Source organism: Chiloscyllium plagiosum, chromosome 3, assembly GCF_004010195.1.
Source record: "Chiloscyllium plagiosum isolate BGI_BamShark_2017 chromosome 3, ASM401019v2, whole genome shotgun sequence".
Taxonomy (NCBI): domain Eukaryota; kingdom Metazoa; phylum Chordata; class Chondrichthyes; order Orectolobiformes; family Hemiscylliidae; genus Chiloscyllium; species Chiloscyllium plagiosum.
Window position 1 is genome coordinate 37,235,206 of NC_057712.1, and position 12,975 is coordinate 37,248,180.

Sequence of the window (12,975 nt, forward strand, 5' to 3'; positions counted from 1 at the left end):
AAAGTATATTAAGGTGGACAAATCCCCAGGACAGGATGGGATCTATCCCAGGTTGCTGAGGGAGGCAAGAGAGGAAATAGCTGGGGCCCAGACAGATATGTTTGTAGCATCCTTAAACACAGGTGAAGTGCCGAAGAACCGGAGGGTTGCAAATGTTGTCCCCCTATAAGAAAGGTAATATAGAAAGTCAGGTAACTACAGACCAGTGAGCCTGACGTCAATGGTGGGAAAGTTGCTGGAGAAGGTACTGAGGGATAAAATCTATTTATATTTGGAAAATAATGGGCTTATCAATGATAAGCAAACGGTTTTGTGTGGAGGAGATTATGCCTTACCAATTTAATAGAGTTCTTTGAGGAAGTGACCAAGTTGATAGATGAAGGAAAGGCTGTAGATGCCATATACATGGACTTTAGTAAAGCATTTGATAAAGTTTCCCATGGTAAACTAATGGAGAATGTGAACCTCACATGGTGTGCAGGGTGTTTTAGCTAGGTGGATAAAGAACTGGTTGAGCAACAGGAGACAGAGAGTAGTAGTTGAAGGGAGTTTCTCGAAATGGAGTAAGGTGATCGGTGCTGGGGCCACTATTGTTTGTGATATACATTAATGATCTGGAAGAGGGCATTCTTGGTATGATCAGTAAGTTTGTTGATGACACGAAGGTTGGTGGAGTAGCAGAAAGCATAGGGGTCTGTCAAAAAATACAGGAGAGTATAGATAGACTGGAAAGCTGGGCGGAGAAGTGGCAGATGGAGTTCAATCCAGGCAAATGTGAGGTAATGCATTTTGGGAAGTCTAATTCCAGAGCAAACTATACTGTAAACCTAAGAGCCTTGGGAAAAGTTGATGAGTGGAGAGATCTGAGAGTTCAGGTCCATTGTACTCTGGAGATGGCTGCAGAGGTGGATAGAGTGGTCAAGGGGCATATGGTATGTTTGCCTTCATCGGTCAGGTATTGAGTATAAGAGTTGGCAGGTCATGTTAAAATTGTAAAAGACTTTGGTTCGGCCGCATTTAGAATACTGTGTACAGTTCTGGTTGCTACATTACCAAAAGGATGTGGACGCTTTGGACAGGGTGCAGAGGTTTACGAGGGCGTTGCCTTGTATGAAAGCTATGAAGTGAGGTTGAGTCAGTTAGGATTGTTTTCATTAGAAAAAAGGAGATTGAGGGGGGACCTGATTGAGGTCTACAACATCATGAAGGGTATAGACAGGGTGGATAGAGATAAGCTTTTTCCCAGGGTGAGGGATTCAATAACAAGAGGTCATGCGTTCAAGGCGAGAGGAGACAAGTTTAAGGGGGATACACGTGGCAAGTATTTTATACACAGGGTGGTAGGTGCCTGGAATGCATTGCCAGCAGAGGTAGTAGAGGCAGGCACGGTAGATTCATTTAAGGTGCACCTGGACAGCTGCATGAGTAGGTGGCGAGCAGAGGGATACAGATCCTTAGGAACTGGGTGATAGGTTTATACAGTGGATTTGGATCGGCTCAGGCCTGTTCCTGGGCTGTAAATTTTCTTTGTTCTTTGTTCTTTATTCACCCTACCCATCCTCCTCTTGCTTTTATAAAAAGCAACCTGGGACTGTGAATTAAAGTAGTTGTAGGTGGAACTCAGCAGGTCTGGCAACTGGGTACAATTAATGTTTTGAACTTAAGTGTTCCAAAGAAGAGTCACATCAAACTTAAAACGTTAACTCTGTTTCTCTCTCCACAAATGATGTCAGACTTCTGAATTTTACCAGCATTTTCTAGCTTTATTTCAGAATTGTACAGATCCTCTTTGACAAGATAATACCTAGACTCCCATATTAACCTAACCAAACAATGAGCAAAGCAGCAGATAAAGCTCAGTAATACCACATTCATTTGTGGTACATAAACTAAAAACTAATAAGGTGGTGGCATAATTAGCATGCTCAAGCATAGTGGAATTCAGCACACAAATGCAGGAATCAAGCTGAAGTATATGCAAGTGTCTAGTTAAAAGAAAATCAAATTACCATATATACTTGAGCATAGGTCAAGTTTTGAAAACTTTTTTTAAACTGAAATTAGGGGATCAACTTATACAAGAGGTATTGTTTTTGAGGGGATGAATTCATGCTTGGTATGAGTCAAAAAAATGGACAAACAAGAGCCAGATCTCTATCTAAAATAATAAACAGAAATAAAAAGAATTATGGCCATTATTGAATATTTACCTACAAGATAACTGTCTCCATTCTGCCTGCTATGTTAGAATGGTACTGTCGTATCGTATTCCAGCTACCAGTACCCTAAAGTGCATTAAGGCGTACACATATGTACAAATGTTAACAGGCATACCGGCAGGTGGTCAGGCTATCTACCAGGCTATACAACACACAATTCATTTGAGTTGTGGCTTCTGATTACAAAGTGATGGAACCCAATTAACTCGTCATTACTTTCTGCTGATAGATGTTGGGCAGTCTTGTTTTTCCTGTCTAACCACTAAATCATAACTTTTCATAAACCTACTGCACCATCTCGCACTAGCTTTAAAATCACTGAATCCATCTATATTTTCTTCATTTTTGGCACATATTCTTATATGTTGTCGAGTCACTATGCTTCTGTTCTAACGACGTGGAATTACCCAGTCAGCAACCTTTTCTTCCAGTTGTGGCCACTTGTTCAGCTTTCCTCAAGTTGGCATACTTCTGTTTTGGCACAGCTTTTAACTGTGTGGCTTTTAGCCACCAAACTCAAACAAGTTTTTTCAGAAACAAGAATTCCCTTGCAGCTATGCTATTGTTGTTCTTTTCTGCAACTTCAATAATTTTTAGTTTAAACTGTGCTATATACTTGTTTCTTCGTGATGCCATTCTGTCAGAAAAATCTGGGGGAGTTTTACAGTCGAGGGCTGCCATAAAGTACCGTAGATATTTGCTTGTACAAGTCAAATATATGCAAATATTACATAAATAAATATACACAGTATACATATCATTATCAACATTCAATTTAATGATTTGAAACTCACATTGCGCAAATATATACAGGTACTGGTGCACGTAACGTGATGACGCAGGTATTGCATTTGAAGCAAAAATGTGCAAATCATGCCCTTTAAGGCTGCATATATGGTCAAGAAGAGACCTTTGAAAAACTAGGTTGACTTATACTGCAATCTTAGCCTGCTGGACACACTTTCCTCATTCCTGAAGAAGGGCTTATGCCCGAAACGTCGATTCTCCTGTTCCTTGGATGCTGCCTGACCTGCTGCGCTTTTCCAGCAACACATTTTCAGCTCTGATCTCCAGCATCTGCAATCCTCACTTTCTCCCTGACTTATACACAAGCTACATAAAAAAATACCAGATTTTTTGGCTAAATAAGGGGTTGACTTGTACATGAGATTGACCTATACACTAGTATATGGTAATGATTCCATTCAAACTCCACTAGTCCACTGCCAGGTCCAGCCAATTTGTTTCACACCACATGGTGTTAAAAAGTGCCCATGTGTATTGGGCACAGCAAAAGCTTAACAATGCCAAAGCCCATCAAAATGATAGGCCCAATGTTGCCATTTTGGCAAACATGAACACTTGATGAAAAATGAAATGACGAGCAATTTATTATCGGTGAGCATCTCTTCAGGTTGGCCAGAAGTGAGCTTTTACTGTACCATAACACAAGTCTCGCTGTCAAAATGAACAATTTCAGCTAAGGAATATCTCATTCAGAAATATATTGTAATTGAGCAAAAAGCTTCAGTGCCAACTTTTCTCCAGCGACAACTGTGGCCAACAATTCAGCAGGTCAGTGCTTTAATTGATCCAACTGATTATATGCGGTTGGCTCAGTGCAAACCATTATATGCCAACATTCAGAATAATTGTGTGCAGTCAAGTTGGTCCAGCAGGTGAAACGTGCCAGTTGGCCTCCACATTACAAAGTCAAAAACCATGGAGATCTGATGATTGCTATTCACTTTCTTCAACACTACTCCAAAGTGGATGCACAATAACAAGCCATGCCAAACAAAACAAAAATGGACTGGTCTGGATAGGACGAAAGCTTCAGTGGCCTTCTAAAGCCTTCACTTTAATGAAAATTATAGTAAACACTCAACTGTGTAAAAGACCAATGTACCACTAATATCTACATGACATGAACAGGTATCTTGCCATTCTACATTTAAGCAAAATATAACAGTCCATAAATCTCAAGCAAAAGGTACTTCACACATTGTCCTCAAGAATAATACTGCAGCACATCAAGAGGATAATTAATTGGGCATCAAGGGGACAAATAATGGATCAAGTAATCTAAATAAGCAACAAAATATCTGAAAAGCCCAATACATAATGAAACCTTCCAGGCAGTGGGCCATGGAGGGGGTCACTATGGCTATCTGCCTGCCCTCTTCCGTGGTTATTTTTGGGCCAGGGTGTTCCTGGAAAGGGAACACCCGGTGTCCACCAATACTCAACCTCTTTAGGAGAGGTGGGCACAGCAGGAGGTCCAATTCTATTTTGATTTAATCCCTGCCCTCCCCTTCACCTTTGATTTCATGTAAGCATTGCTCGCTTTGGGTTTTGCTTTGTTACTGGCTTCTTGGCCAGATGGTTGATTTTCCTCGTGATGGTATAGTAATAATGTCATTAAAAAAAAGAGAAAGAAAAAAAATTCCAAGATTTAGAATCTCCTCAGTTCAGGGATCTGACTCTGAGCTGGCTGGCCATGGTCAGTGTACTGCAGGGAAAAGCTTCTTTTTTTTTGTTTTTGGAAAAGTAAATAATGAACCTATATCTAGGGTATGGCACAGAGTTTCATATAGCCTTCATATTTAAGGAAAGATGTTCACAGATTGGAGTTGTTACAGGCAAAGATTCACTAGGTCTTTGGGAGAATTGTCCAAGTGAATTGGGCATATCTTTTTCAATGTTAATGAGAGCTGATCCTATTCTCAGTGAGATTCCATTGTGCCTGACTAACTGAAAGATGACACCTTCAAAACTGTAGTTCTCTCTCAATACTGTTTCTCTCTCCATAGATGGTGCCACCCCAAAGTTTATCCAGCACTTCATTTTTATTTCTTACTTATGTTTGTTCAGTTCTGTCTTAGAGTCATTAAATAACTGTATGAAAGGCTCAGCAACCAGTAGCCTAGATGGAACTTGGTGAATTTTGTTCTCCTCTAATAAAACACTGCTCTTCTGATTAGTAAAGCAGCAAGTTCTTAATCCCACGTGGATGATAATGTTTTTAATGCAATAATTGGGTTACGGTATGTAAATAATTTGAGATTAGGGGTGTATAGCATGTTTAGGAGGAAGAGCGCTATAATTGTTCAACGTCTATGTAATTTGTGTAATACGCGACTACGAGGTTAGTTTTTAAAACGAACTTCCTTCATCAATCATTTTTATATGTTAACACCTGAAATTTCTATTCATTCCCAATTTTCCAGCTGCGACTAGTTGAGTGCAGCAGAACAATAAATCCTGTGTATGGATGCACCCACACTTCTGAACTGAAAATCCACTGCAGTACACAATCCAGATTAATATTTCTCGTGTTGCCCTGCAAGTATTGTACTGTCTTTAGTCAAACGTTACAACCAGGCCTCGACTACTCTCTCAGATGACGGTACAAGACCCTGGGATTCTTTTGAAGAACAGCAGAGGAGTTTCGACAAGCATCCAACCAATATTGATACATGAACTATTACCAAAAAACAGATTCTGATTCTTTTGTGTGCACTTTGTCTGGTCTGTTTCTCTATATTACAAGATTGCTTAAGGCATTTTCAAAATCATTTCGTAGGCCCTAGGGAAGGGTATTCCTGGTGAAATTAAAGAAGATTGACTGAGGCTCAGAGGATGCAATGGAAAAAAACTTACGTGACAGAAGCAGTCCTCGGCCTCGGGGCCCGTGTCCGGTGTTAAGGGCCCACTGCCGATCGGGGCCCCGGGCTGGTTAAACCAGGCGCTTCCGCCCGCGACACTGCCCAGGAGGATGATCAGGACAGCTCCGCTCTTCATCGCCCCTTCGGCCCGCTGAGCTTCAGCTCATCACACGCAGCAGCCCGGCTTCGCCTCCCGTCAAAGCCGCACACCGTCCCAGTCGCTGCTGAGATGAGGCCAGCAGCCCGGAACAGGAAATTGGAGGAGACACTGTGGGGAAGCTCTCAGACCCCAGCGGCTCTCTCCACAGGCGAAAGGACAATCAGGGCATCACAATCACATACACTCACTCTCTCCCTCCAATGATGCTGAGGGGCGCTTTGTATTTCTCGCTTGTCCACTGAGAAGGTGGGCGTGAGTCATGCTTTATGGGTCTCTTCTTCCTTACGGTTCCCAGAGGTTTTCAAAATAAACATACAATGCTTTATATTTTGTCGATTGGCTCCTTTGACTGCAATGTTAAAATCATGGCCGAGAGAATGGCAGCCCAGTGTTCCTGGGTACAGATACCCAGGAAGGAATAAGAAGGGCAGGCAAGAGAAAAGGGGATCTGGGCTTTTGGTTTAGGGGAAAAAAATCACGGCAATACTTAAAATGTACCAGATCGATCTCAAAAGTGACGTGGGTGAAAATGAGAAATAAGAAGGGGGTGATCACTTGAGATTTTACTATAGCCCACCCCCAATAGTCAGTGGGAAATTGTCAACACGAACATTGCTGGTCACAGGCCTCCAGCCTGAAAAACAACCGTCCACCACCGCCACCCTCTGCCATGTCTGCTTCCTACCATCAAGCCAATCAATTGTCAAGCTCTCCCTGAATCCTATGTGATCGAAATTTAAGCGTACCCTGCAGAACCCTATCAAATGCTTTACCAAACCCCATGCAGTCACTGTCTACCAACATGCCCTCAACAATCTTTTTGATTACATCCTCAAAAAAATCTCTGAAGTTTAACCAAAAATTGAACTGGACCAGCTCCATAAATACTATAGCCGTAAGAGGTCAAAAGCTAGAATTTTGTGGTGATTAAATCATATCGTGACTCCCTACTGCCTGCCCACCATCTAGAAGTCACATATTGGGAGTATGGGAGACAATAAGAACTGCAGATGCTAGAAGTCAGTCAATAGATTTGAAGCTGGAAGAGTTCAGCAGGTCAGGCAGCAGCTGAGGCGCAAAGAAGTCAACATTTCAGGCTGAAATCCTTCGTCAAGACTGGAATATTCCCTGCTTACGTGGATAATTGCAACTCCAACAATACTTAAGAAACTTCAACACAACCCAGCACTAAGGAGCCAGTTGATTACTCTCTTATATGCCACCAGTACTCACTCTCTTCACCATAGTGGCAGCAGAGGTAAAATCTACAAGCTGCACTGCAGGAATTCAAAGTTTCTTTGGCAGCATCTTCCAAATCCGTGACCTTGACCACCAATTGGCCTTTTTCACCACTTGCCCATCATGAGCTCCAATTGCCAGTTTTTCCAAGTTGCAATCTTAAAATTACAGAGTACATCTACGCTACCAAAACTCTGCTACCTAATTTAGTGTTATCAGCATGCTTACATGTATAATTCTCTCTTCATTTAAGTCAACAGTAAACACAGTACAAAAAAATGAAGGCCCCTGGGGAATACTGCCAATTAGGATGTATACCCAATAAAAATCCTATTTTGTACTTTATTCAATTCACAATATTGATTGTTTAAAACATTTTCTACTCCTTCCCTCTTGAATCATTATTTATTTCCTGCTCATACTGTTTCTTTTCTTGATTCTAATTAATGTGGTGGGGTGGAGAGGATACAAAATGATTTGGAGCACTTTTTTGATCACATACAAAAATATGAAGGTTTTTCTACCTTTTCTTTGATAATCAGAATGATCATCTGTTAAATTCTTATGGTCCAACAGTCAAGAAGGCTAGATATAGCCAATGACACTGGTGAAACAGTGTCAATAGTTATGGTCCAGAATAGTTCTAGTCCACACGTTAAAGTTCTAAATTGGGGCAAGACCAGTTTTGATGACATGATGCAGCAACTTTCAAAAGTTGATTGGGGTAGGCTGTCGGCAGGTAAAGGGACATCTGGCAAGATATGAGCATTGTGGGCCAGCATGTTCTTGTTCCTGAAGGGCAAGGCTAGCAGGAGTAGGGATACTGGATGACTAGAAATATTGAGGCTCTGGTCAAGAAAAAGGAGGCGGCCTGTGTCAGGTGTAGACAGCTGGAATCAAGTGAATTCCTTGAGGTGTAGAAAAGGATGAGGAACACATTTCAGAAGGAAATCAGGAAGGCTAAAAGAGGATTTGAAGTAGCTGTGGCAGATAAGTTAAAGGGGAATCCAAAGAGATTCTACGTATATTAATAGCAAAAGAGTAACTAGGGAGAGAATAGGGCCCCTTAAAGATCAATAAGACTATCCATGTGTGGAACCACAGGAGATGGGAGAAGTCCTAAACAAATATTTCACGTCAGCATTTACCATGGAGAAAGACATAGAAGCTATGGAACTTGGGGATATAAATTTGATGTCTTTAAAAAAATGAGTCCACATTACAGAAGGATGTGCTGGAGGACTTAAAACTCAAAGGTAGATAAATCCCCAGTAGCTGAACAAGTATATCCCAGGACATTGTGAGAAGCTAGGGAAGAAATTGCAGAGCCCCTAATAGAGAATTTGTATAATCAGCAGCCATTGATAAGGTGCTGGAAGATTGGAGGATAGCTAATGTTGTGCTATTATTAAAAAAAAAAGGTTCGAGGAAAAGCCAAAGCACTACATCGTGCCTAACGTTAGTGGTGGGTAATATGTTGAAGACAATTCTGAGAGACAGGATCTATGTGCATTTGGGAAGGCAAGGACTGATTAGAGAAAGCCAGCACAGGTTTACGAACGGGAAATTGTGTCTCACAAATTTGATTGAGTTTTTTTGAAGAGATGACCAAGAAGATACACGAAGGCAACCCAGTAGACATTGTCTACATGAACTTTAGCAAGACAATATTCCGCATGGTAGACTGGTTACTAAGGTTAGATCACATGGGATCTAGGGACAGCTAGCCAATTGGATACAAGATTGGCTCAATGGTAAGAGATAGAGGGTGGTGGTAGAGGATTGTTGTTCAGACTGGAGGCCTGTGACCAGCTGTGTGCCGCAAGAATCAGTTTCTGGGTTCACTGTCGTTTGTATATAAATGATTTGGATAAGAATAAAGGAGACATCATTAGTAAGTTTGCAAATGACACCAAACTTGGTGGTATAGTGAACAGTGAAGAAGGTTATGTAAGAATATACTGGGATCTTGATTGACTGGGCCAAGGAATGGTAGATGGACTTTAATTCAGATAAATAAGTGCTGCATTTTGGTAAGACAAACTGGGACATGACGTACATTGATAATGGTACAGCTCTGGGTAGTGTTATCAAACAAAGTGATCTTGGGTGCAGGTACAAATATCCTTGAAAGTGGCATCACAGGTAGATAGGATGGTAAAAAGGCATTTGGTATGCTTACCCTCATCAGTCACATCATTGCGTCCAGGAATTGGAACATCATGTTACAGCTATATATGCCCTTGGTAAGGCCACATTTGGAGTACTGCATGTAATTCTGGTCCCCCTGCTATAGCAAGGGATGTTAATAAACTAGAAAGGGTGCAAAAACATTTACAAGGATGTTACAGAGACTGGAATGTTTGAGTTATAAGGAGAGGCTGGATCGGCTAGGACTGTCTTCCCCAACAGCATAGGAGGCTGAGGGGTGACATTATAGAGATTTATAAAATCATGAGGGGCATAGATGTGGTAAATAGCCAAAATCTTTCCCGTGGTAGGGGATTCCAAAACTAGAGGACATAGGTTTAAGGTGAGAGAGGAAAGATTCAAAAGTGAACTAAGGGGCAACTTTTTCCACACAGAGGGTGGTACATATATAGAACAAGCTGCAGGAGGAAGTGATACAGGTGGATACAATTACAACATTTAAAAGACATTTGAACAGGTACATGGATAGGAAAGGCTTCGAGGGATATGGGCCTAGTTCAGTTTAGGAAACTTGGTTGGTATAGTCGAGTTGAGCCAAAGGCCTGTTTCCATACTGTGTGAATGTATCAATAAGAATACTGGAATAAAGAACTCTTTTCCTTTAACCAAGTATGTTGCCTTTTACATTTCAGAATATATTTTAATAGGATGGTGGGATGTTTTGCCTCCAACTTGTAGACTTGGCTTTCCTTATTTGGTGGTGGGTGTATGCTGTTGCCAAGGTCACTTATTGATGCTGACTCTTCTTGGAAATGTTTTCAAAATCTTCAGTCATAATGATCGATTTGAACACCTTTCCTTTGATAGGTATGGAGCTAACCAGCCAATAGTTTCCACTTTTCAGCTTCACTTGCTTCTTAAGTAGAGGTACTATAATATTTGTGATTTTCCAGCCTGATAGAACCTTTCCAGCATGTAACAGATTTTGGAAAATAGACACCAACACATTAGTGACCTTATGTGTTGGTGTCTATTGTCCAAAACTTTAAGTTTCTGTAATTTTGGAAAACTTTGAAACCCTGAAGTTCATCACGTCCCAGATTTAGTAACCTGTAGTTCCATTAGTTTGCTCAGTGCCATTTCCCTTGTGATTATTTCACCAAATCGTTTTCCTTTAACCTCTTGTTTGTGGGTATTACTAGAATTTCCTTTAAATCTACAGTGATAATCAGAAGAAAAATATTTATAATTCTTTATGGTATACTATTAACTGCTAATTCTCACTAGCCAGGGACCACCACACACTTTAGAAAGCTATAGAAAATCTTGCAATGTTTTTATATTTCTAAATAGCTCCCTCATACCTGAATTTATTGGTTCTGATTAACCTTTTTGTCATTTTCTGCCGTTCTTCATAGTCTGACTAGGCATCTGACCTACACAATTATTGGTTTCTCTCTCTCTCTCCTCCCCCCCCCCCCAACTTGATACTGTTCTTAAACCACTTTAACCACAAATAGTGGGTCCACCTTTAGATTTTTTTCTTTAATTGTTGTAATAGGCTTATTCTGAAATATATTCTTAAATATCTTTCTCTACTGATCTCCTAGCTTAATACCCATCCCAGTTCAGTTCAGCTGGCTAAGCGTTCTTGCCCATATAAATATTCTTAAAAAGTTTAAAATGATCGTCAGCAAGCCACTTTTCTCCCTTTCAAAATGGATGTAAAATCATTTTATGATCACTGCTAGCCAGAGGCTCCTTTACTCTGAGGTCATTAATTAATCCTGGCACATTAACATGATGCCAAATATAATATAACCTGCCCTCATCCCCTTAATAAATTTAAAACCCTCTATTGTTTTGTAGTTATGTCATTTGCAACATCAGTCCTAGTATGGTTTGGGTGTAGACTGTCCTAACATACAGATCGTGCTTTTAGTATTGCCAGTGCTCCACTTCTCCGTCCCTTCCAGTCCCAATCTGTATCATTTCCCATATTAATACTCTCTTGTCTTGACTGTTTGATTTTCAATATCTTAAAATTGATCCCTTGTATCTCAACTAGTTTAAAACCTTCTCTACTTCCGTAATTATGTCATAATCATGAACTGATGCCCACTTCTCCCATACCAGTCTTTAAGCTACCAATTCACGTTTCAATCTTACTCATCCAATGCTAATTTGTAAGTTGTTAGGTAAGCACTCTTCAAAAAAAGTCTGACTCTGACTTAAGAGTTGGACAGTTTCAAATTGCTGATCTCAATAGCTAACCTAGAAAAGGTTTAACATAAAAATCCTAACCCAACTTCTGGTCATTATACAACTGAGTCACCCGTTCCTCCCAAATCATCATAGTAAGATAACAGGAATTCCTTTAGTAAACTTGTCCTTATAGATGCAACTGACTGCCTAAAAGTTAAGACTCTCAAACTTAGCGATGTAGATCTTAAGCTTAATATAAAATTTCACTATATTACTTATTCTTCATGCATATGCTTTACCACAAGGTTAATAATTAACTTGATTTGGAATAGATCTACAAAAAAAAAGTGAAGATGTTATGTAAATGTAAATGCTTCAATCTATATCACATTATTTGTGACATCAGTTTACATTAGTTAAAAGCCACTACTGGGTTTGACTTTCAAAGTGTATAAGTACAGACCAATTAACTCATCCTTCAAAAGCCCCTTGATAAAATGAACCTTTCTGCTAATTAACCCAAACAACCAGAAAAGTTCACCCCACCTTGTAATCCGTTAAAGTATGTGATAGAGAACTCCCAAATTCCACTAATTAAAGAAAAAAAATATAAATTTATTCTTTAACTCTGAAAGTGAACATTAACCAACAACTATACGAAGATTGGTGGAGTTGTGGATAGTGAGGAGGGCTGTTGTCGGCTGCAAAGGGACTTAGGTATGATGCAAAGCTGGGCTGAGGAGTTCAACCCTGTCAAGTGTGAGGTTGTCAATTTTGGAAGGATAAATAAGAATGCGGAATACAGGATTAACGGTAGGGTTCTTAGTAAGGTGGAGAAGCAGAGGGATCTTGGGGTCTATGTTCATAGATCTTTGAAAGTTGCCACTCAGGTGGATAGAGCTTGTAAGAAGGCCTATGGTGTATTAGCGTTCATTAGCAGAGGGATTAAATTCAAGATTCGTGAGGTGATGTTGCAGTTGTATAGGACCTCGGTAAGGCCACATTTGGAGTACTGTGTGCAGTTCTGGTCACCTCATTTTAGGAAAGATGTGGAAGCTTTGGAGAGGGTGCAGAGGAGATTTACCAGGACATTGCCTGGAATGGAGAATAGGTCGTACGAGGATAGGTTGAGTGTGCTAGGCCTTTTCTCATTGGAACGGCAAAGGATGACGGGTGACTTGATAGAGGTTTATAAGATGATCAGGGGAATAGATAGAGTAGACAGTCAGAGATTTTTTTCCCCCGGGCACAACAGTGTGTTACAAGGGGATATAAATTTAAGGTGAAGGGTGGAAGGTATAGGGGGGATGTCAGGGTAGGTTCTTTACCCAGA

The 12,975-nt window shown here is 40.5% G+C and overlaps 1 protein-coding gene across 1 annotated transcript in view; it reads right to left on the reverse strand.

The window, feature by feature from the left end:
* ero1b (endoplasmic reticulum oxidoreductase 1 beta) overlaps positions 1 to 6,684 on the reverse strand; it is an 84,774-nt gene extending 78,090 nt beyond the window's left edge. Inside the window, exon 1 of the mRNA XM_043680077.1 lies at positions 5,883 to 6,684. Coding sequence (XP_043536012.1) covers positions 5,883 to 6,023 — 141 coding nt within the window. The 5' untranslated portion in view covers positions 6,024 to 6,684. The remainder of the gene's footprint in view (positions 1 to 5,882) is intronic.
* Between the last annotated feature and the right edge of the window lie 6,291 nt (positions 6,685 to 12,975).